The sequence below is a fragment of the Syngnathoides biaculeatus genome, chromosome 8 (assembly GCF_019802595.1).
Source record: "Syngnathoides biaculeatus isolate LvHL_M chromosome 8, ASM1980259v1, whole genome shotgun sequence".
Classification (NCBI taxonomy): Eukaryota; Metazoa; Chordata; class Actinopteri; order Syngnathiformes; family Syngnathidae; genus Syngnathoides; species Syngnathoides biaculeatus.
The window spans coordinates 15,183,270-15,208,869 of NC_084647.1; the positions used below are offsets into that span (position 1 = coordinate 15,183,270).

The following is a 25,600-nucleotide window of genomic DNA, read 5'->3' on the forward strand; positions in this document are numbered from 1 at the left end:
AGCCTTAACCTACTTTTAATAAATGCTAATCCCCATTTAGTTCCGAATCCATATTTCTATTGTCATTGATCTATTCTAAAGACCTCCGATCGAGTGAACTACCATTTGCGTAGAAAGGCGATGTTATCTATGGTATTGTATATATAAAGATATTATATCCATTTAACCTGGGCAATGGGCAAAACTGCAACAATGCTCAAATATTTTTAATGAAATATCCATTTCAAGTGCAACCTCTAAACTACACTTTTCGTTTTTTTTTGTTTTTGTTTTTGTTTTTTTTAGGTGTGGGGGTGAATTTCGCATGAAAAACCCGACGTGAAGTTTATTCCCCTACTTGTGCGAGCGGATGCTGTGCGGGTAGCAACAAGGAATATCCTCGTTGCCATAGTAACTGAGCTGGTGAACTTTTGTCAGGTGCCAAGAGCTCACTTGCAGTAGAATAGCGTTGCTTATATGTGTGCGCACACACACGCGCTTGTGCATGCGTGCATGCCACCTCGCAGAGTTTTTGAAGGATAGAAAGGAAACAGTGTGCGTGCTTATCTTCGTGAACGACTGCAAATCCCCTTTCACTCTGTCACTCTCACTCCAGCAGCTGCCTGACTCTCTTTCTTGGGTTCTCTTTATTTCTCTCTTTGTTTCTTTTCTTTCTCTCGCTCGGTTATCTGCGTTCCCTTTATCTTGCAGATGCACACAGCTGTTGTACGCCTTCCCTTTTCATTAAAAGGGACTTAAAGGTAGTTCTCATCTTCATCATCACCTTTCTCCTCTTCTTACCCTTCATCCCGTTTTAGTTCCTCCACACATGAAAACAAAAACTAAATTAACATGCGCCTCGCTTCTTCTTCCTTTTATTAACCTGCACTATGACATGCACATTCTCCGCGTACACACACTGTATTGATGCTTCAAACGCTTCTCTCTTCCTTCATCATTCCACTTTCATTTTCTTTCACCACCCCTTCATCTATAATGATGTCCAGAATGTGTCCGAGCAAATGGAGTCGTCAAATTTCTTTGAAATGTGTATAATTAGAAATAAAAGCAAAAAACACGGTGAAAGTTAAACACTGGGGTAACAAAGGTAATTGTTCATTTGAGGTATTAATTTCAGTGAGGAACGTGCGTACATGCGCGCGTCCGAATCTGTGCATGTGTGTGTGTGTCTGTGTGCTATATGGGGTGAATGGCTTGTTGAATGAGTGTAGCTGTGCCTGCCAACACAGAGGCCTTCTCTTTGGCTTCAGTTAATCAATATGCAGCTCCTCCCCGCATCACTGTCCTTGTGTTATAAATACATGTACGCGCAACGCAGACGCTCCAGCCAAGGCAAGTGGACATAGACACCTCATCAGAATTCTGTTCCCAACGTCTCAACTGCACCTTGTTGTATAAATAAAAATGTAGAAAAACAGACGGAGAAAGCTAGATTTGGACAGTTTCCAGAATCCCAAGCGCACGTGTTGATGTGTACGATGCCTGTTTCGCTCTGCACCTTTCAAACAAACATCAGAAAGCAAAAGATACCTCACTAAAGTATGTTGCGTGAAGTGGTGCAACCTGCTCACGCAGGACATTGTGCACATGCCATTTTAAGAACTGGCCTATTTTCAGCCATCAGCAGAGCCACTGTGGCTCTGTGAATTCCATGTGCGCACCCCTGCTGTGATGAACTTTCCCAAAATGGCAAAGTATGCTGCAAAACATGACAGCAGTGGCCAGCACGCTGCATTGAAAAATCTTGTGTTAAAAAACATACAATTTTGGTGGTCAGGTTCCACACGTTATCATTTTTCCAATTCCTAACAATTATAAGGTACAGCACCTAATTTATCTGTTTGATTCTGAATCATTTCAAAAACTTGGAATCACTGAAGACATTAGCAAAAGAGTGTAAGTTTGGGGCATTTGAAATTTGAGGTCCATTCAATGTAACAAATGAAAGTGCCTTGTCCTGTTAAAAGTTCATCTTTCAAGATCAAATTAAATCTCCCTCTGTAGCCACTCAATATGGTCTGATCCTGCCTTGATTTTCGATCTCGGCATCATCCATCTGCCATCACGAGCTATTTGGTAGTTGCCCAATGTAGGCATACAGTTAAACTTGTATTTACTGTACAACTCATGCATGAGATTATAGGTCAAAGGGTTAATTGTTCAAAGGTGGTGAGTTCGGGTCAAATTAAAAGGTAAATTCCTTTAAACTAAGGTACCACAATGTGATTAGCGACTGTAACTTGGATTTAAATAGTGAGTAATGTCAACAGTTTGCTTGGTTGTGCTTCATGGTGTGTGTGGTTCATCGTGGTAATACGAAGACTCAACCAAAGCACTTACATTGTGGATAATTTGGAAGTTGTTGAAATTTGGTGAAAAAGCATTGTTATTTGGGATATTCTGCTAGAAATGAGGATTTGTGCTTCCACCAAAGCAGTCCCAGACCGTCACACTACCATCACCATCTTTGATTGCTGGCATGATGTTCTTTTTTTTCCCCCCCGCAATGCTGTGTTACGTTTAAATCAAATGTAATGAGAGAAACACGTTCCAAAAAGATCAACTTCCTTCTTTTAAGTCCATTGATTGTCTCACAAAAGTTTAGGTGATGATTCAGATTGTTTGTAAAAGTAAGACGAGGCTTTGCAATCTCTGCTGTCACCAGCGTTTTTACCCTGGAAACTATTGCGTGGATGTCACTTTTGCCTTACTTATGTTTGTGTCATGAGCCTTAAATGAGCCTGGCAAGGCCTGCAGTTCTTTAAATGTTGTCTTGGGTTCATTTGGTGACCACATGGATTAGGACTCGTTGTGCTCTTGGAGTAATTTTGGTAGGGTGTCCACTCCTGGGAAGCTTCACAACTGTTCCATGGTTTCTCCGTTTGTGGATATTTGCTGTGGGTCTGGGTCACTGGTGTCCAAAAGCTTTGGAAATGGTTTAATCATTTTCAGACTGAGTCATGGCAATTACTTTATTTCTCATCTGATATTGAAATTATTTTTAATTGTGGCATTTTCCTCAAAATTTTCGGGGTTATTTCATTTTGTCAGAAATATTCTATTTTAGTTATTCATTGATTGAAGAAGTCTGAAGCTAATACAATCATCTTTATTTAATTCAGAGCTGGGGTGAAGGGGCAATTACTTTGAACACATTGAGCTTAGGAGGTTTAAATAGCACTAACGGTTACAAACAACTCTTCATTTAGAAAGAGCATTTTGTCTTTTCCTCTTATATTATTTTATCCATCCATTTTCCAATCTGCTTATCCTCAGAAGGGTTACGGGATATATTTGAGTATTCTTTTTTTCACAATACATGTACTCTATTTCCTTCTAAAAGGGTGTGATAAATAATAAATAAACAGTCAAACAACGACAAACAGATGCAAGGATGACCGTGGCGTACAGCGTATGGTGGGGTGAGGAAACTGGGGAAACAAGAGATGCATGGCGCAGAAAACTGGAATAACCCTCCGTGTTCACGAGCAGGCCATGTCTTTCACTTTCTCTGTCTCTTACATTACTTGGAATGTCAACCCTCCTGACCTGAACAATCCATCAAGTGATGCTATTGATGCTCCAAGGGATGGAGAAGAAGATAAGGTTGTAAGGTGAAGGAGAGAAAGAAAAGTAAGACTGAGAGACTCCAGTCAGAGAGGAGATGACACTCACCCCATGTGACTCCAGACAAGCTCGAGAACAATGGACTTGGCTAAGGTGGTGGTGTCATTGAACCTCATTTACCAACCACCTTGCACAATGGCATAAACTCTATTTGTACTCACGGGCCGGTGTCACTGTGCTACTTTGGTAGCCACCAAAATTTGAGAGAACTGCATAAAATGAGAGGTTGATTTGTTTCAGTGGAAAATGCATTCAAAGATTAATTCAGATGCTGTTTCGGTAAGATTGGATGGAGGTCACTATTTGAGGACATCAAGTTTATGACTGAAAGCAACAGTTAAAACAAAGAATGGGCTTCATTTTGAACAAGTCCCATAGTTTTTTTTTTTACTCATTTATTTTTTTTTCCTATCTCAAGCTCCGTGCACCCCAAGTTGGTTCTCTCATATTTAATTATTTGCTAAATAAATGAAATTTCAGTCCTTCTGTGAAATGCGTTTTATAGAATACCAGTAATTTAGTCTCATAACCAGTGAAAATTGTGATAAATCACCCTGCCAAATCACTCACACTTGCTTTAATGGGAAGGCAAAGGCATTTAAACTTTACATTATGTCATAGGAGCTTCTCATCTGCCACCTCTGTCTGTCATATTATTGCTCAGCCAAAGTGAAATCAAAAATACACAAAAAGATCAAAGCTGAAGCAGTGGAGCATGCTCACGTTGTATGCACATCCAATTTTGAAACAGTCCCCATATAGTACTTGATTCCTTCTCGCCCATTAGTTTTCTTGACTCTGGTGTTTCTCCTTGTACCTTCATCTCATTTTATCGCACCTTTCCTACTCTTTGCCTGGCAGGATGGTGAGAGTGAGAGGGAAAATGACCAGCGGGGAAGAGGAGATAGCAGAAAAAAAAAAAGAAAAAAAAAAAAAAAAAGAGTGACAGCAACTCAGAGCTGTAGAGGCTTTGTGTGTGTATGTGTGCGTGCATGTATGCATGTTTGTGCGCATGCATGCATGTGCACTGTATTTTATTTATTTATTTTTTTAATCTCAATCCAGCTGTCTCCCCTCATACTTTCTTTCCCCAAACACACACACACACACAGTGGGGGGCTGTGTTCCTTTCTGTCTAGTTGTGTTTCCCTAAGGGTTCTCCTCACCACTCATACATTTTTGAGATCTTGTGCTGCCCTCTCTGCCTGACAGCAGAATACATTCGAGTATATGCATATGAATGGGCATATTGGGACAAATACCTTGTGTGCAAGTCAAACTGGATTCCCAGACCACACCGCATAGCCCCACGAAACACCACTGACATGAAGGAAAAAACAAACATAAATGGGGTGTGTGAGAAACAGCCACAGTGTAGAGTGGACAAGCAAACAATGTTTCATGCATACTGCATCCATCCATCCATTTCCAGTACTGCTGATCGTCTGCTTATCCTAGGGTTGTGGGTGTGTTGGCGCCTGTGTCGGCTGACTCTGGGTGAGAGGTGGGGAAAAACCTGAACTGGGCAACAGCCAATCACAGGGAAGACATGGACAAACAAAAATTCACAGTCACATTTGCATCTCTGGATAATTTAGGAACTCCAATTAACAAACCATGCATGTTTTGTAATGAGGGAGGTAACCGGAGTGCCAGGACAAAAAACACTCAGACACAGTGAGGTCAAGTCCACAGAACTGGGCCCCCACCTTGCTGTCCTGTTGCATATAACCTCACCGGTTACAATGCACAAAGAGTTCCACCCCAAATTCAACATCCTGAGGCCGTACTAGTGAGTGTCACAGACACAGACAATCCAGGAGGAAACAACAAGTCTCCCAGAATACATCAAGAAAATGGCCACAAGGCCAAACTACTAAATGATTGCCTCAGGTAACAGAAGCCCACGAAGGAGAAGGAGCCAGATGGGCAATAATGGAAAGACAATCCCATGCATGGCAAATACCACCAACAAATTAAAGAAATGGCTTGCATTGAAAAAACATACCAGTGGATAAAAGGCTAGACTGAAGGAACACAGAGATACTAATCACAGAGGGACAAGGACAGGCCCTAAAAACACAAACTCTACCACATCAAACAGGACCCCCAATGCAGGCTGTGCAAAAATGCCCCAGAGACAGCAAAGCACATCAGAGTCAAATGTAAGATGCTGGAGGAAAAGGCATACATGGAGTGATATAAACAGAGAACAGGAATAGTGTGCCGGAACAGGAACAGGAAAAAAAAAAAAAAAAAAGACTATACATACACTGTACTCTAGATTGAGAAGAGATCACCAACTTCTGAGTCAATCACTGCAGACCTCCAAACTTCATGTGGCCTCCAAAGAACAATACACAGAACTTCATGGAATGGGTTTCCATGGCTGAGCAGCTGCCTCCAAGCCATACATCATCATGTGTAATGCAAAGCATCGGATGTAATGATATAAAAGATGCCCCCACTGGGGTCGAAAGTAGTGAAGATGTGTTCTCTGGAGTGAAGAATTATGCTTCTCCATCTGGCAGCCTGATGGATAAGTATAGGCTTGGTGGTGCCGAGAAGGAAGTCGAATTAGAGCGGGGACAGAGAGCAAAATCTTCTTGTCCAACATTTTCTTCTTCTTCTTTTCCTTTCAGCTTGTCCTGTTTAGGGCTCGCCACAGTGCGTCATCTTATATGAACGCATATGTGTTTGGCACAGTTTTTACGCCGGATGCCCTTCCTGATGCAACCCCTCTGCATTTAGCCGGGGAGAGAGGCTTATAGCACCTGCTATTCCCAAGAAGTCTCTCATCCAAGTACTAATCAGGCCCAAACCCGCTTAGCTTCTCAGATCTGACGAGATCGGGCGTTCTCAGGATCGCATGGCCATAAGCCCTTCTTTCCAACATCGTTACCTAGACACAGTTCCCAAAACACTCCAAAATCTGGTGGACAGCATAGCCTTCCCAAAAGTGTTGAAAGTGTTGTAGGTTCCAAAGGTTGGATTGACATCATAATGAACCCTCAGGATTACACATGAGATATCACTTAAATTGTGGTGTGAATTGAAGCAGGTGAGCGTATACCTTTGGCAATGTATGCATTGTAGCATACATGGCAGTTAAATATTGTAATTAATTTGGAAAAAAAGATACAAAAGAAAGTAAAAACCTCCCTTCACTTGTTTGTTCGGTCGACTTACGATCGAATATTACAATTAAACTAATTTAGGGATGAGCTCGCAAATTAAGGGTACTCACTTTTGGCTGGAGGCATATTTGGTCGCGATCTGGTAACCGTTCTAGAAGCTGAGCAGCGAAGATCCACGGAGGCTAGGGAGCCAGATCTCCATCCCCAAGGCCCGTGGTCACCGAACCGTGTTCTCGAACGAAGAGGCCACTCCTTGGGTGGCGAGATTACCCAGGACACGAAGAGAGAAAAGAAGACAAAAGAGAGAGACTCGCAGTGGGAGGCAGGGATTTAATACCCTGGGGGGATGTCAAAGAGGACTGAAGACCACACAAGAACACACCCATAAGTCTGAGTCTTGTCTACAATTTTGACTCATAAAATGGGTTTTCAAAATCATATACAGTGAAGAAAATAAAGTATTTGAACACCCTGCTATATTGCAAGTTCTCCCACTTAGAAATCATGGAGGGGTCTGAAATTTCCATCGTAGGTGGATGTCCACTGTGAGAGAGATAATCTGAAAAGAACAATCCAGAAATCACAATGTATGATTTTTTTAACGATTTATTTTTGTGATACAGCTGCAAATAAGTATTTGAACACCTGTCTATCAGATAGAATTCTGACCCTCAAAGACCTGAATCAGATCCACCTGTGTGAGTTCGTTAGCTGCATAAAGACACCTGCCCACGCCATACAATCTGTAAGATTCAAACATATAACATGGGCAAGACCAAAGAGCTGTCCAAAGACACCAGAGACAAAAGTGTACAAGCTGGAAAGGACTACGGAGAAATTCCCAAGCATCTTGGTGAAAAAAGGTCCACTGTTGGAGCAATCATTAGAAAATGGTAAAAGTTAACATGACGGTCAATCTCAATCGGAGTGGAGCCCCCTCCAAGATATCGCCTCGTGGGGTCTCAATGATCCTTAGAAACGTGAGGAATCAGCCCAGGACTACACGACAGGACTTGGTCAATGACCTGAAAAGAGCTGGGACCACCGTTTCCAAGACGTCATGGTTTGAAATCATGCATAACATGGAAGGTTCCCCTGCTTAAACCAGCACATGTCAAGGCCCGTCTTAAGTTTGCCAATGACCATTTGGATGATACAGAGGAGTCATGGGAGAAAGTTTTGTGGTCAGATGAGACCAAAATTGAACTTTTTGGTCATAATTCCTCTAACCGTATTTGGAAGAAGACAAATGCTGAGTTCCATCCCAAGAACACCATCCCAACTGTGAAGCATGGGGGTGTTTTTCTCCATATTGGATAGGACTGCACTGTATTAAGGAGAGGATGACCACGGCCAAGTATTGTGAGAAATTGGGGAACAACCTCTTTCCCTCAGTGAGAGCATTGAAGATGGGTCGTAGCTTGAAATCACATTTAATGGTGCATGGATGCTTGGGAGCTCAGATTTCTAGGGAAAATGCTAATTAGTTTAGGGTCCACTTGATGTACGTCAGGGGTCCTGCAAATAAACATTGAGGACTCAGATCATTTAAAGGGATCGATAATGGAATCTGAATCGCTCAATCATTTCTTGTGCCAATTCATGATTCAGGCATTCAGTTATGGTGCAATTATGTCCTCATGTCCTAATACTACAATTGAGGTATTGCACTAAACGGTGTTACTGTATTTAATGAATGGTAAATGTCATGTTTTTATGAAACCTTTAAATTTAAAGTTTGTTCCAAAAATCATGGAACTAAAGGTTAATATGTCATACATTGAGAAAAAGATGCCAAATGCCAAAGAGCCTTTTATCCTCATGCAACTGTGGACCAAATTATTTTATATTAGGCTGACCTATCATAGCACTGGCATCATGCCCTGTCTATTTAGACATGATTCTTGCATGGGTGCTCTCCCCATTAATATTAGCATATAAAAGTCATCTTTAAATCCCCGCAGCCATTTCTGACTAACAACACCATCATCTACTGTATATGGTGAGGCATGTGAGCGGGGTGGATGCATGCATGGGTGGGTCATTGTGTGCTGATCTTCTGAAAGCATTCAAGCTGAACCAATGCTTGCACTGTTGAGCTAATGCTAACAATGCAAGTAATCCCGGCTCATTTAGAAAAATTCTCCACGAATCTTTTCCTCTGTGTTGCAGTACCAGCGTAAAAAAATCCACATAATTACATTTAGGGCACCATATCTTAACTACACACACACACACACACACACACACCACACACACACACACACACACACACTTTGCTTACACAAAGCCCAAGCAGATTATGCATCATTATGTACACTAACCAAGCAGAAATGTCGGCTAACTTAAGGTTAGTGAGTCAGTCTCGGTCAGCTGAAAATTGTATGGTTGGGCAGACTCACACACACACACACACACACACACACACTAGGCACACACACAGTAACAGAGGCACATGTTTGTGGATGATTATATACATTATATTCTATACGCATTATCCATAAGCACAGGGCAGAATATGATTTTTCAATCAACTGACCTTATAAATTTATGTTTTGCTTCAGGCTTATCTCACTTATCTATCTATCCATTGTTTGGAGCGATCACTCAGCATCCTTCTGACCTCTGCTTTCTTTGCTCGACCCTAGTTTTCATTTATCACCAGTGCTTCCATTATTCTTTAGTGCTTATTAACCCTGTGCTGGGTTAAATGGAACCTGCGCCTATCCCAGCAGCCAAAAGGTGAGCGGTAGGGTACACTGTGACGAACCGATCACCGGCGTGGCAATATAATGATGGGTGATGATACTGTATGCTGTAGATACACTGTGACAACATTTTACACTGAAGGCTGTTTTAGCCAATTGACTTTGGCTATTGTGACACCCACAGCAACGCTGGCATCCCTTTCCAAACGACCTGGGTGTACGCTGATCCACGAAATTAGCAGAACTGGGTCCAGCGTTCCTCCTAGCAGAGTTACACCAAGTGCAGTGCTTACTAATTCATGAAAATTGAGTTCTTTGTCCATCAACTATTGAACAAAAATATACCAGTTGAACTTATATTAGCATTCTTAAAATGGGATCCTAGCTGTACCTTAAAACAAATCCGTTGGTCTTCCTGAAATTTTTGAAAAACTCTATCCTGCCTTATCATAAGTACAGTAAGATGTTTTCACTTGAGCTGAGATAAATTCACCAGGTAAGATTTAGAATTTTTGCAGTGCACACACATTGTAATGTTATCCATCCAACAAAGTCAAAAGTAGCCTGGCTGTATTTCTGGAGTTCTGTACAGTGGTGCATTGAATAAAAAATGAATAAAAATCAGTTTGAGGGTGGAATAATTCCCTTCCACGTGAATGACAAAGAAAAAAAAAAACATAAAAATTATACTCCGACCACAAAATATGTAAGACCACATTTGTTGTCAAGTATCACCTCGCCTGTAATAGCTGTACAGAGAAGAAAATATGCTAATTAAAAAGATGCTGCGGTAAGAAATTCTAAACAGGCCATTCTGAACTGTAAAGTAGGCCTCCTACTGCGGAACAAAGACTTATATGGGCTATTCACAACTCTAGCCAGGGACATTATGCTCCATATTTAAGTCTGTTAAATGATCCCCTCCCCAGTTTCTCAAATGACTGATAAAGGTTCACTTTTCTTCCTTACACAAACAAGTCAAGACTGAAAGCAAACTGATTGTTGTAAAGATTGAACTTTTCTTAACATTACAGCGCATTAAAAAATGAGACAGCTCAAGTCTCAGTGGACTCAAATCATTAGGAAAACATAACCACTTTATAGCTCAGACAGGATTCTCTCACTTTCTCTCTGCTGCAACATATCAAGTCAGTGAGGATTGTTGAGTGAGATGAGGCACGGAACATGGTCCACTCAAGGTCGATGTCCCCTGCCTCCTCCGGAACGTGGGGGAAGTCCTGGCAGAGTTAATCGTCGAAACCCCTTCCAACATCGAATTCTGCCAGACGTTCCCAGCAGACCCTCACAATATGTTTGCGTCTACCAGGTCGGACCAGTGTACAACCCCACCATCGGAGCCAAGACACCCTGAGGTGGTGATCGCTTGACAGCTCTGCCCCTCTCACAAGTCCCAAGACATGACCACAAAGTCGATCATCAAGCTGTGCCCTAGGGTGTCCTGGTGCCAAGTGCACCTATATCCCTTGCGTACACCCTTATTCTTGAATACTGTGTTCGTTATGGACAATTGATGATGAGCACAGAAGTCCAACAACAGAAAACCACTCTGATTCTGATCGGGAGGGCCGTTCCTCCCAATCACATTCCAGTTCTGATTGAGCATTGAAGTCCCGCAACAGAATAATGCTTTCCCTTGGGGGAGCGCTTTCCAGCATCCTCTCAAAGGACTCCAAAAAAGGTGGGTACCTGAATTCCTGTTTAGTGCATACACACAAACAACAGTCAGGACCTGCCCACCCACTCGAAGGCAGAGGTAGGCTACATTCTCATCCAACCCCAATGTAAACGCGCTGAGCCAGGGGACAATTGGTGATAAGCACAGAAGTCCAAAAACAGAAAACCACTCTGATTCTGATCGGGAGGTGCCGTTCCTCCCAATCACGCCCTTCCAGTTCTCACTGAGCATTGAAGTCCCACAACAGATTGATGCTTTCCCCTCGGGAAGTCCTTCCCAGCATCTCCGAGGACTCCAAAAGGGGTGGCAACCTGAATTGCTGTTTCGTTCATACACACAACAGTCAAGACCTGTCCTCCCACTCGAAGGCAGAGGTAGATTACACTCTCATCCAAGCCCAATGTAAACACGCTGAGCCGGGGGGGCAATAAGTATACCCTCTCCTGCTCAACCCTTCTGAGGGCAACCCCAGAGTGAAAGATACTCCAATGAGGTGATGTTAAATGTCCTTAGAGCGAGCCTCTGTTGTCAGGGGAGTTCAATGCCAAGCTCCCTGCTCCTTGCCTTCGGATTTCACCTGACCTCAATGCCCCCCAGGAGGTGGTGAGCCCATGGGAAGGAGGGCGAACATCAAATTTCCGGGCTTTGCCTAGCGGAGCCCCGTGGGCTGAGGTACCGACGACCAGACGCTCACTTTCAAGCCTGAACCCCAGATGGTGCAACAGTGAAAGGGGAAATTTATCTTGTAGTCTGATTCAAGCATCATGTGCTGTCTGTCTCTAAATTGTTGTCTGTCCCACACCACCAACATCACTTTTCTTTATTGGTGGGGAGATATTTGCAGTACTCCATCAAAAGATATGCGTATCTCTCTTATGTATAAAGATGAGGATAAGCTGGACATAAAATGGATGAATATCTTTACAGGGGGTCCATGTTCTTTCTTGCCTGGAACTCTAAAATCCCTCTTCCTGTGATTTTATGGACTGGACTGCACAATGATTTAAAGAAACTTTGTTAAGCCCATAGAATCATCAGTCAAACTTCTAATAAACAGAGTGAGACGCGTACACTACATGCAAACACAAAAAGGGGATTTCACATATTTGTATACGCCACCTGCACCAAACTGCAACTTCAGCATTACGGTCAGACAGATCGGCTTCTTCAGCAAACCGGAGATAATTCCACATTTCCCCCAACGGCATGCTGCATATCTCACAAACGAACACACATGCAGTGCGCTGCACAAAATAAAAACGAAAAAAAAAAAGGTGGTCACAGCTTTTTCTCGCTGCATTTATGACAGTAACGCTTGGCTGTGGACTCTTGCTTTACTTAATTGGATGATTACAGCTTTTCTCGACGACAAAAGAGCAGAAAATCACTACTGTCTCAGGGTGGTGCATCCGTCGCAATCCTCTCATGAATGACTCAATGTTCTCTCATCCTTCCCTAAACTTGCTTGTTTGCTCTCCCTCTCAATTGTAATCATAACTTGAGCCTCTTTTCACTGTTTTCTTCCCACCTTTGGATCTCTGTAGGCATTCAGAACTCGAAATACCCGAGATTATTGTAGCTCACCATATTATGTCCACCTGCAGCTAACAATGCTTTGTGATAAGACATGTACAACAAATATGTACAGTTATATATATATATATATATATATATATATATATATATATTATATATAACTAAACTGTATCACTTTCTTCCTACGTACACTGACTGCACTTTTATAGCTACATTAACAATCTCATCATGTGTATCATAAATTTGTATGTAAACTGTACGTATCCATTAAAAATACATTCACTCAGTTTTGACTGACAGTGACTTTTGAATATAATTAATGTGGCTCTATTTTGCTGAGGTGAAGAACTGCTCTCAATTGCACTCTTCCAAACACACACACACACACACACACACAACTTGAACAATTTAAATAAAGCAGATCCAAATAAATATGCGACCTGTGCTGTACAAGTGAAAATGTCTACGATGGACAGCTGACAGAGAGACTCATGGAACCTTGGGACCCCCCCAGTGGCATACAATCAACAACAAATATTATATTAAACAATGCTGACAAAGGAGTAACAAACATCTTTCTCACTCACTCACACAGGCGCACACACACACCGCCATTTTATTACTCTGCAGTTCAGGTAAAAAAAAAAAACCTTTAGCGCTAAATAAATAAATTTGAGCATGCGTGGATAAATAAATTTGCTCATACATAAATAAATAAATACAATTCAAAATGAGGGAATAATTTATCCCAGAAACAACCCAACATGAGAAAATAATTTTATATACTGCAGAAACCTTTATAATATTTTTTCCCAAGTGGTCATTTAATATGTTGGCTTGAAACAAACTCCGACTGTTTTCTTAACGTGAATATATGCTGTTTGAATGCTTTGATGGAATAAATTCTAATACAAAAAAAAAAAAAATTGTGAATGGGTTACAGAGTCAAACTGACGAAGTATATCAGCCATATAAGTCAAGATTGCAAGCGGCATCGCATAAGGTGGTTTTTCCACAACAATGTTAAATGCTTAAGCGCTCTTTGTGTCTCCATACTTCTCGTTTTAATTCAAAGCGGATTACAATGCTTGAAATCAGGACGCACACCACTGCCAGAGAAGAAGAAAACAATAAATCTCATTGCAAACTTTACATAAGTGCAGACACGGAAAACAAAGTCAACAACAGGAGCAACAGTTTCACGATAAAGAGAGAAACTGAAACAGAGAGAAACGCAACAGAAATACACGCCCACACACACACACACACACACACACACACACACACGCTTTCTCTATTTACCATTCTGAAGTCTTGTCGACACAACCCCCGCCCCCCGAGGAATGTCGGAAGGCAAGGTCCAAACATCTCTGACAGCACAGGGGGACAATTCAAACAAGTCAAATGTATGTTTTTATATTTCAAACAGAAGAGAAAACTTTCAGGCAGCCTTAAATGATTCCCACTGGTTGCCATTATTTAATATTCCAGCAAAGTATGAAATCCCTTGGAGATATTAGTGCAGGATAACAAGAGGATTTATGACGATAAAACCACTCAGCACGGTGCAGTGAAAACAACTGCACAGCGAGGGGGGTGTCGGGGTCACGCACTGGGGGATGGACATTTGTCAAGATGTATAGAATCGTGGAACTTCAACACCCTCAGTGATCCCTAAAGTGTTTTTTTTTTTTTTTTTTTTTTTTTTTTTAAAGGGAGCGTAAAGGGGAAGGTTGGAGCTCACGGATGCATGTATATATTTTTTTTTCATATTACATGCTGATTTCCTTGCAGCCTAATGGGAGAAGTGTTACTTGCCTTGAGATGTAAAGTTTCAGTTGCAAAACAACACTTTCAATTCAAAGAAATGTCACATTAGCGTGTTAATGTACGAGACAAAAAAAAAAATAGATTTCCCACTGAAAAACAATTCGTCACATATCTTTCCCAAATTTTAGAGCATGCACTGTGAAATTGTTTTAGTTATGTTCCTTTGACTGCAGCTTGTTTTCATTACATTGTCAACGTTCCGCAGCCACGATACAGTTAAAGCAAAATAAATAAATGAATAAATACACAAAATTGATTCATAATATACAAAGCAACAGCTTCAATTACCTCTAATGTTGATTCAACCCCAACATGCATGTTCTGCCATTTTAATGTTTTGTCTGGAAAATATTGAACAGACAATAAAAATACTGCAAAAAGGCCGGGGGGGGGGGTCTTTATGTGTAGTGTTTATAGTGAATTAAAATAACAAGAGGGTAAACAGAAATTGGGCATTATTTTAATGCAAAATTAAAGATGCTCAGTCAAGCCCATTGTGTTTGTGTCACTCACACACACTCTCACACACACGGCTAAAACGACACTGATACTTTTTTGGGGCATTGCTTTCACTCTTCATCTCTCTCGTTCTTCACCAGCCTAGACCATGAATAACTGTTTGTAAAATGAACAAAAGCACACACACATACATACATATATGTATGTAAATATATATAATTACATGTATTATAAAATCATGATTTCTTAATCATGTAACCTGAACTGTCTGCCTCACAGTTCTGAGAACCTGGCAGGTTCAATTCCCGCCTCGCCTGAGTGGAGTTTCTATGTTCTCCCCGTGCCAGCGTGGGTTTTCTCTGGGTTTCCTCCCACATCCCAAAACCATAATTGAAGGCTAAAACTGCCATTAGGTGTGAATATGAGTTTGAATCCGGGGAAATACTGAACGCGCCCTGCAACTGGCCGGCAACCACTTCACCTTGTACGCCCGCAGTAAGTTGGGATAGGCTCCGGCATACTTGTGACCCTACAAACACCTATAAAACGGCGTAGAAAATTGAAATGTTAACCTTTACTACTGTTATTTCTTTCTGTATTATTTCTCTCCATTTCATTTTTGTACATTCTTGTAACAGCAGTCTCCTGAATAGATATTTATTTTAACCCATTCATGGGCAGGGTGACAATGTTTTGCCTTATTGAGATAAAAGTCTCCTAACAGGCCACAATCAAGGAAGTAACACTTGTTTTTCGTTCATGGTTAAGTTATATGATAACTTGAGGCAGCCATATTTGGTCAGGAAGGAAAGGGAAATAACTCAGTACTAATTTTGACCGATGAGTTATCCTGTCCTGATGCCAAATTACGACTTCAGATTTAAACACTTAAATATTTTGATATACTGAAGGATATAATGCAGGAAAATCATGATGTCCCAAAAATGGGACGCTGCCCACGAATGGGTTAACAAGGTTAATCCCGCATTTTTGTTTCAACGCTGCACATCGCTGATCTCTCTGCTATGTGATTCGGAATCAATGCAACGAAGTCAAAGTCAAATTTTAAGTGCAGTTACAGTGACACCAGCGTTGCTCCGTTCAGTCCAGTTCAGATGTCAAATTCTGCTGAGCCTACATGGAGTTGAAGGATTCAACCACCACCAATGATGATGTCACAGCTTCAATATGTCTCTTGACCAATCAGTGACATCAACCGTCCTGACATTTGTTTGAAATGAGTTTCTTTTTATTAGGAAGGCTATACCAGACGCATAATCACTATACATTGATTCAACATTACCTTTACAATTAGAGTCTTCACTGAAATTACAGAATAAATATATGCACATTTTTCTTCAAATCTTTGTGTGAGAGAGAAAACATTAAAAGTGCCTCCTACAAAGCTGTTAGTGGGTGATGATGGGGGCGAGGGCAGGATTCAGAGGCAATTGCGTGGGGGGGGGTAGTTTAACAAAGTGCATGGAAATATCCAGAAAACCTTGAGCGTTGTCTGATAATAATATTCACAAATGTTTTACCATCCGTACGTAGTCGGCGCGTCCTTTACGAGAAGCACCCTGATATAGACAGAAGTCCTAATTAAGAGTAACAACCATATTCATAAGATATAAAAATTAAATAGAACACTGAACTGTTAATGCATTGCAGTATCTCTGTTCGCAATGTGATGAATCGCAACACCCAACACCCCCCTCCCCTGCCCCCCGCCCATCACCTTCCTGCACTGCAGCAAGTGTGCAGCAATCTGCAGTTCTTATTAATATTTGTTTTATCCTTTCAATGATTTCCCATAGCCTGAATGTGCACGGTCTCCGGGTCTTTGTACATCCTAGTGAGGGGTAGAAGAGGCAGAGAACAACCCTCCAAATCGGGGAGACGTCCTGCTCCCGTGCGTCGTGGGAATTCCATAAACAAAGGATCTCATTGTATTTTAGGATTGTGGTAAGGTTTTTTTTTGTTTGTTGTTTATTTTCTTTATTCCCCAGTGCCCCCCCCCCAACACTTACTCCTCTAATACACTCTTCTCAGCAAGTAGAGATATTTATATTATAAAAATAACAGATGCTGACATTGCTGGCTACTCTGAAAAAAAGGCACTTGATTGAAATATCTGAGAACAGCCTCTCCCTTGATAATGATAGGGGCGGCACTGCAATGTATTTTATTTCATATCATGCTGCCTTGTCCGGATTGACTCTCTTCTAATATTGAATTTGGGTTGTTGCGTTTTCAGGATAGCAAATTGATTATGTCTTGCCTTTCTCCTCTGGGCTGCAAATGTTAAAACCGATACGATTTTTCCAACACTTCGAGGTAATCCGGCTTGGTTTGAAGTTTGGCCCTTAACTCCAGGTAATCGCTTTGGGACGGGTCGGGGTAGACGCTTTTTCCCGCCGTGAAAAGCAAAGTCTCCTTCAGCCGGGCATCCTGTTGCAAATCTGGGTACTGCATGCCAGGTGGGTGTGCATGTGCCACATGCATGTCCTTTAGCTTTGGGGCAGTCCCGTAAAGGCAATCTACAAAACCCACGGTCGGCGTGGGCCTCTGACTGTCAATGACTGTGGGGCAGAGCCCACCGTTCTCATGAAGCCCTGCAAAGTCGGCTGTGGTGTGGTTGACGGCGACGATGGTGTTGAGTTGAGAGTTGGAGACAGCCAGGCTCCACTCTCTTTCTTTCTCTAACAAGGTTCTATAGTTGCTGCTACTGCTGCTGCCATTGTCTTTCTTGAGAGAAAACTGCCCTCTATCTTCATCTGACGTCGCTGCTATCTCCCCCTCCCGGGGTTTATAGATGGGGTTGTTACACATCTGAGTCACAGGGTGGGGGATGTAATCATAAACATGGCCATGGGAATGCGTGTGACTGGGATGAGTGTGCGTGTGCAAGCTGGAGGTCGGCTTCTCCAGCGGGCTTGTATTGCCGGCGCTGCTCGGCCTCGGTGTGTCCTCAAAAATACGGCACTGCATTTGGATCCCAGTCAGATCCACCTCTGACCGCTTCCTGAAGGGCAGTTTCTTCCTCCGACGTAGAACAAAGGCAAACAGCCCGGCTGCTACAAACACAGCAGAGATGAAGAGGATGAGGAGGCTGAGGATGAGGACCGACAGCGGCACTGCATCTCGTCCACTTGCCTCCCCCATGCCGGGACTCCCCGTGGGGAGGTCGTCCCCGCCGGGCTGAGCCGGCAAAGGGCCTGTGGAATACTTGAGTTTTGGACACAGGACTTCGACCTCTAGTGAACGCAAATCCTTCCCAAAGGCAAACTCTGGCGTCTTGCAGATAACATCTCCGATCACGATGACGGAGGAGAGCTTTTCCAGCCATTGTTTGAAGGGGATGATATCGCAGGAGCACTCCCAGGGGTTCTGATGAAGATCAATCTGGACAATTGAGGACAGATGCTCCAGGACTCCGCGCACAGGCAGGGTAAGGAAGTAATTGTTGCGGAGGTTGAGGCGAGCGAGGTTGGTGCCAGCGAAGACGTCATCGGGGAGGGAGCGGAGCAAATTGTCATTGAGGAACACCAGCTGCAGATTGGGCATGAGGGAGAAGGAGTTGGGCTGTATCTCACGTATAACATTGTACTCAAAGTAGAGATAACGCAACATCTGAAGTCCTCGAAACATTCCAGGCGTCAGCCTTTCAATGTCATTGCCGTTCAGATATAGACTTTTTAGGTTTGGCAGGTTGATGAACGCACCCTCCTGCACATAAGATATCCGGTTGTTGCCTAAATGCAGTAAATCCAAACTTGAGAAGTTCCAGAAATCAGAACGGTAGATTTTCTGAATTAGGTTCCCGCTAAGATATAATTTCTTGGCATTGAGAGGCCTTGGCAAAAGGTCAGAGATGTTGTGAAAGCCTTTCTCTTTACAGTTCACCGTTAGCCCCAGGTCATTGATGTGAAGGTTACAAATACATCCCGCGGGACAAATTATCGGGATTGGAGGTCTCGTCTGATAGCCGGCGATCGGGGGCTGGTTGATGCCTGGGTAGATGCTACGAGGTGTCGGGGGGTTCTTGGTGGGCCGAGGTCGTTTGGTGGGCTTTATTGCAGAAGACGCCGTGTTGTGAAAAGAAGAGAGCATGGAGGAAGGTTTGGTGGGCCACGTGTTCTCGTTGCTGAAGGGGATGCGGGGGATTCCCAGTTTGGCCTCAATCTCGGAATCGGAGAGCGAAGGACAAAGTTCGCTGCGCTTGATTTCCCTTAAGTCTTTCCCGTGTAAGTGGAATGGGTATTCACATGTGATTTCGCCCACCAGAGCAGTATAAGGTATCCTCTCCAGCCAAGTCTTTAGTTGGACAATCTCACACACACAGTTCCAAGGGTTCTCTTCCAGCTGAATTTCCATCAAGCTCCGCCCAACGTACTCCAACATCCCTTTATAGGGCAACGTCTTTAGTCTGTTCCCCCTTAGGTCCAAATGTGTGAGCGAAACAGATCGGAAGAGATAATTGGGGAGTGCGGGAATCAGATTGTCGTTCAATATAAGCACTCTCAATTTGTGGAGGTGTCTGAACGCACCACTTTCAATCTTTTTGATAACATTGTAGTCTGCCTGGAGATACTCTAAACTCTGTAGTCCGAGGAACGTATCATTGCGGAAAATCTCTAGTTTGTTCTCATGTAAGAAAAGTCGCTTGAGTATTCCTAAGCCATTGAACGCTCCAACGTGGATGTCTTGCAAGGCGTTATTACCTAGATTGATGGATATGGCATTGTTGAGATGGAGAAAGCTGTTAAAGTAGAGCTTCCTCATGGAGTTTCTCTGAAGGTTGAGTTTGAACGGCCGGCTCCATATCTGAGCGATCTGGCTCACATTTGTAAATCCTTTGCTGTCACAGTGCACGTGGAAGATGCCCTCTTTGACCTCGCAGTAGCAGGGCTCAAAGCACGGCTCGTCGATCTCCTCCGATTCCTCTAGTAATGGGATTGGGGTGGTCCATCCTAAGGCTATGGTGCTCAGCAAGGTAACCCACAGCATCCTCGCTGACACCATGTGGGTGAAGTCTGGGCTCCAGGAAGAGAGCCACTTCACAGCACTGTAACAAAGAGAAAAGGGAAGACTGTAATCGGGGAACGGGAGGGATACACACACACACACCACACACACACACACACACACACACACAGGTAGACACACAAATCTTGCAAAATAAAGTTCAAGGTGAGACATGGCGAGAATTGGGGACGCATTAGTGTCAGCGAAATGGAAGAAAAGTGCTTTGAAATGAATGCCACTGAATAATACAATATCACAGGAGACTATTCGCAATGTTTGCTGAGGAGTTCAAATAAAGTGGGCTGAATACTCTCGCATGGGTGATGTGATATCCACGAGAAAGAAACAAATCTCTCGTAGATTTAGCATCACCGGGCAGACCCAGGTCCATTTATAATACAGCAGATATGCTACTAAGGTCGCAATAAATCACCTCAAAGATGCTTATCGCTATGAATAAACAATGGCAACAGCAGGTGGGTGAGGTTAGCGGCGAGAGGAGACATCGTCCCCCAGGTGTATTTGTTACATAAGAGACACAGTCACCTTTTTCTTAAGTAATGAGAGTAGTGGGGAGGAAATCTTAAAAGCAGACCAAAAGTACTGAATAAATGTGAACATTCACCATTTTAGAATCAATCAAAACATTGCATGTTTGCACTTGATGATATGCCACACACGAGATATTCAGAGAGGCTCAAAAGGTGCACGATGGGAAAGAAATATTAAGAAAGAGAGAAAAAACATTCAGAATTTTAATGAAGTGGTTTCAGCATGGATGATCACACTCAAAAATAAAAAGAAAATGAAAATTATTCTCAGGGGCAAAAGAATTTACATGAAATAGAGCTCTTTTTGTAAGTAATAAATATGCATAATGCAACACACACACACACACACACAAATGCACACACACGCTTTTTTGGTTTGCTTATTCGTTTTTATTTTTGTTATTTGTCCTCAGTGACGACATTTGCGTGCATAGAGCCTGAGAGGCGGTTCAAGCACATTTGCAGGATATTTCAAATCATGATTGAGAACCAGAGGGGGTTCTTTTGGTTATTTTTAAGTAATAATAACCTAAAAAGGTTGACAATTAAAATGTGAAATTCTTGATCGATTCAGTCGTGTAAGTGTTTAAAAGTCACACTTTTAACGCCAAAGTGACTTTCCATCTACAAACGTGCAAAAAAACCGCACACGCAGAGGCTGGGAACTGTCCCTCCAAATGTGGGTGCTGAATAATCCTGAGAAGCCTTGCCGGAAAATATCCGCTGTCCATGGTGGTGATTGATACAAGGAAAAAAATAGAAAAAAAAATCTCCAGTGAAAGGAGGAGATGAAAAGAGTGGAAAGTACGGATGAATTTAGCCAATACCCCAGAGAAGATGCACCAAAAAGTCCTCCAATACCATGGCCTTGCTGCAAAATTCACTTTTTTTTCTTCTTTCATTCTGCGTGACGCTTCAGAATTCCTCGATTTCCACATTTTAGTGCAGATATCTTGTTTATGAGGTAGAACACTTTATTTTCAGTCATATGGTTTGTATCAAACGGGATTGTATACGTACTTAGTTTAGAGGAATTCCCAGTTCTTCATCCTCCGGTGAAGTGTTCTGTTTTGGCCCGCAGCGTCGTGCTCACTGACCGATGCCGGGCTGTGGGGGGGAGAAACAGAACCAGAAGTGCGGGTGAGCGAAACATGCGAGAGGAAATAAAAGACTGAACAGATATGAAAGCACAAAGTCAAAGCTTGGATGAGATGTGAATGTGGCACTGATTCAAAGTCCCCCCGTCCTCCTCCTCCTCCTCCCCCACCCAAAAAAAGCTGGACTTTCAGTCAAAAAGACTTCATCTTGAATTGGGGAAACAAAATATTTGCATCAGTCAAGTCGAATCCTCTCTTTCACTGAAAGCTTTAAGATCAATCTAGCAGAGAGCACCGCACTGCCTTGTGGACAGAGATGCCAAGCATAATGCCGCAGCGTTTGGCCGTGGCCGATATGCAGAAAAAGAAGACAATTCCACAATTTCCGTGGCTAAAGTTGACATTGATGCATGCAACACACACAAATGCACACACGTTTGAAGGAGGTAGTCACTTAGTGACCGATATTTTTGTCAACTCACCTTTGGGTTATGCTGCAGCTGGGAAGCATTGGGAGGGATAGGGAAAAAAAAAAAAAAAAACAACAAAACAAACAAACAAAAAAGAAAACAGAAGAGCAATACTTTGGATGCTGTGAGTTTGCTCTCTTCCTTCCCCGTCTCCCGTTCTATCTCCTCACCCTCTCCCGTGGCTGAGGCTAAAGGAGAGGAGAAAGAGGAGAGATGAAGACGTGAGAGGAATGTGGAATCTCTTCCTCACTCTCCGGTGACTCGGATACTCTCTCCCTTCTTCTTCCCACTCTCCTGTTTGTGCTTAAAATGCAAGTCCTCGACTCCAGCCCGTCCTGCTTCTTCTTCCTCCTCCTCCTCCTCCTCCTCCTCCTCCTCCTCCTCCCCCCTTGCAGCCACCTCCCGGGTGAGCGCGCTCAACAACTGCGCAGCCGGGTGAGAATATTCTCCTCAGGATCCCGTCCTCGTTACCGTCGGAGCAATACGCAGCAGAAATAGAGACGGAATCGCTCGGCTGCTTTTATTTATTTTCATTTGCCCCCCGCAAGCTGCCTCGCTTTCTTATCCACACGTCAAAAAAAAAAAAAAGAAAAGAAAAAATGCCTGCTGTCGTGCGTCAGAGGAGTGATGAGGAGGGACTGAGCCAGCCGGAGAGGTGGAAGTGGAGGGAGGGAAAGGGCGAGAGACGCAGAAAAGAGAGATAGAGAGAGAAAGAGAGGAGGAGGAAGAACGACGGAGACCTTTTTGGATTCTTGGATGAGAAGGAGAGGGCTCCGTGCGCTAACTCAAAGAGAAAAATTATATAAAAAATTGTCGTGAGGTGTGGGGGAGACTCGCAGACCTGTGGATGTCAATCAAGGTGGAAGTAGACATTGATCTATTATTAGTATAATTATTTATTTTACTGTTAATGTTCAGTCGTAGCACTCTAACTGAAGTCCCCTTTTCCTCTATTTAAAGCAAGAAAGGAGAGGCGTGGAGCACTTGCTGCTTTTTTTTTTTTTTTTTTTTAATTCTCCTCCCTCTGCTTTGCCTGCCTTCCCTCATCTCGCCTGCAGCGGGCAACACGCGTCCATTCTTTGGCAGCAGCACCAACACCAGCTCGACACAGATCGGGACGACCTTTCAGTTCTCCAAGCACTAACGCGGTACCACGAATTCCTCGATGTGTGAACAGAGAAGGCAAAGAGTGTTCACGCTCTGCACTTAAGTAGAAGTACAGATATTTTTGTGACAATTATAGTTTTTTAAAAGTAAAAACGGATTCAATTTATTTACTATGACGTCAGTAAAGACTTAAAAGTAAAAAAGTACAGACTATGATGAAAGTGAAAAAGTTATACTAAATATCTATATCTTTGTGTGTGAGAGAGAGTGCGAGAAAGAGAGAGAGAGAGAGAGAGTGCAAGAAAGAGAGAGAAAGAGAAAGAGAAAGAGAGAGGGAAAGAAAGAGAGCGAGAGCGAGAGAGAGAGAGAGAGAGAGAGAGAGAGAGAGGTGATCTTCTCCGTAAATTGTCGGTTTCAAGAGAAGTGTGACACCGGGAGCTTTCCCGGGACGATCTTCCTTTATTCTGAAGGAATACACAGAAAAACCTCCTCATAAATGTTGACCCCCTTCTCGAGCGCCTCTCCCAGAGAAAGCCTGTACAAAAGGGGCCCCGGGATTACATGATAAAAGAGATAAACAACTAATTTAACATAACTTACCTGACGGAGTCAACAGAAAAACCTCCATATGAATTTCGATTGTCTACTTGAGCTCCTACACAAAGAAAATACTGATGACGTCGGCAACCTGGAAGTCAGTTCGGCTTGTCACAGCATCAAGACTGTGATCCTCAACAGTTAAAAGTTTTTTTTTTATGCAACTCCGCTGACTTATCCCCACTATGTGACAGGAAAAGACATAATAAACATTGAGACTAAAGATGCACAATAAACAGATAAACAATTATTAGGATGGTTAAGGAATAGCAACTGACTGAAACATGGTCTCCCACCTCTATCAGAGGAAGTCTGTACAGAAGGGCCACAGAAAACATTTGTAGTGCCGAGCACAGAAGAAACATCTTACAGAGGAGGAGCACCAAGCTAATACACAGTTTACACTGGATAAAGAGGCATTTTCTCGTCAAGTACTGACAGATTTTGTATAATTGGAGAAACTTCATTCAGAAGAGAGATTGACCTGCTTGCATTCACCCCTCCAAAATTACACAAAATTAAAAAAAACATTCGTAAAACAAAATCTGCCCAAAACCCTAAACAAATAAGGCCCAAAGCAAACTTAACCCAACAGCAAGTTAAATCAGCAATATCAGCTACCCTAGAAAAAAAGGGTTAAGTGACCAGAGACCTGCTCGGCGTCTACCTGAATCTCTGAATATGTCAAAGACAAAACACCGGCCATTCACACCACTCAAATAGACATAAGATAAATATGTCCACCCAAATAATATGGTTCAACATACATCATAAATGAACTCTCATCGAAAGAATTGAAAACAGCAACCAAAATCACAGGACAGGGTAAAACAGAGTGAACTTTCTCAACACTGCGAAGGGTTTCAACTTTAATCAATCAAACAACATACCTGTCTAACATCTCTACCAAAATGTGAAAGAAGTCTCCGCTTAATGTCAAATTCCCCAAGGGCAGTAGCATCAACAGGTGGAGGCTGTGAGAGAATCGCACCCAGGCAAACCCACTCACACCACCCAACCCACGGAGGAAAGGAAAGCATGGCTCAGGTAGAGGTGGAAGATCCACGATAAGGTGAGAGACTGTTGGACCCGTGATGCTGTACGGTCCTCATCACACTCATTCAAACAGGCCAGGGGATCATAGAGAAGTCCCAATTGTTGCAGCTCCAGTGTCCACGGCTGACACTTGAGGCTCATGAACAGAAGAGATTGAAGAGTCATTGGTTGTGGAGACAGCACGGTGGGTAGCCTTAGCATCCAAAGGTAAAAAATTCATCTGGAGGATTAAGGTGTGGTGCGCCACACACTCATGGCCATCCGATCCTTGATCAGGTAGATATGAAGAACAGGTTTAGTGTCCACAGCTGTGTAGACGACAGGTTCCCATTGGTCAGAAGGCTTCCATTTCCCCCAGATTTCCTTGTTTGCCCAAAGCACCCAGTTTCCCAGAAAGAGGCACCCCTTTAGTCTTTTTTTGTACCAGTCAGATTGGTGTTTTTGCTCCGCTGCGCTTGTCTCCTGTACCAGGAACATGGCAGTGTGCAGATCATCCACAAGGGTCTTCAGAGAGACGTCATAGTCACAGTGTTGTCATGAAGGACATTCCAGAACATGAGGTCAACAGGTAGTCTGACAACACACCCAAATCTTAAATAAAAAGGTGCAAAGCCTGTGGTTTCATGGAGAGTGCAGTTGAATACGAAAGTCAAGGACTGGATCATCTGCGGGCATTTATGCTTCGCCCCGGGGGGAAGGGA

At 42.9% G+C, this 25,600-nt stretch overlaps 2 protein-coding genes and 1 pseudogene across 5 annotated transcripts in view; all 3 read right to left on the reverse strand.

Annotated features, from left to right (window-relative positions):
* si (sucrase-isomaltase) overlaps positions 1 to 14,061 on the reverse strand; it is a 93,010-nt gene extending 78,949 nt beyond the window's left edge. Inside the window, exon 1 of the mRNA XM_061828098.1 lies at positions 14,007 to 14,061. Coding sequence (XP_061684082.1) covers positions 14,007 to 14,009 — 3 coding nt within the window. The 5' untranslated portion in view covers positions 14,010 to 14,061. The remainder of the gene's footprint in view (positions 1 to 14,006) is intronic.
* On the reverse strand, positions 6,390 to 6,508 carry LOC133505457 (5S ribosomal RNA; annotated as a pseudogene).
* Positions 14,062 to 16,276: 2,215 nt separating the features above from the next.
* slitrk3a (SLIT and NTRK-like family, member 3a) overlaps positions 16,277 to 25,600 on the reverse strand; it is a 43,933-nt gene continuing 34,609 nt past the window's right edge. For 3 of the 4 annotated variants that reach the window (XM_061827116.1, XM_061827120.1, XM_061827117.1), the window contains exons 3-5: positions 22,152 to 22,327; positions 21,593 to 21,679; positions 16,277 to 20,061 (exon numbers count right to left, since the gene is read on the reverse strand). In XM_061827116.1, coding sequence (XP_061683100.1) covers positions 17,298 to 20,018 — 2,721 coding nt within the window. In that variant the 5' untranslated portion in view covers positions 20,019 to 20,061; positions 21,593 to 21,679; positions 22,152 to 22,327 and the 3' untranslated portion in view covers positions 16,277 to 17,297. The remainder of the gene's footprint in view (positions 20,062 to 21,592; positions 21,680 to 22,151; positions 22,328 to 25,600) is intronic. The other variant, XM_061827119.1, reaches the window with a different exon arrangement.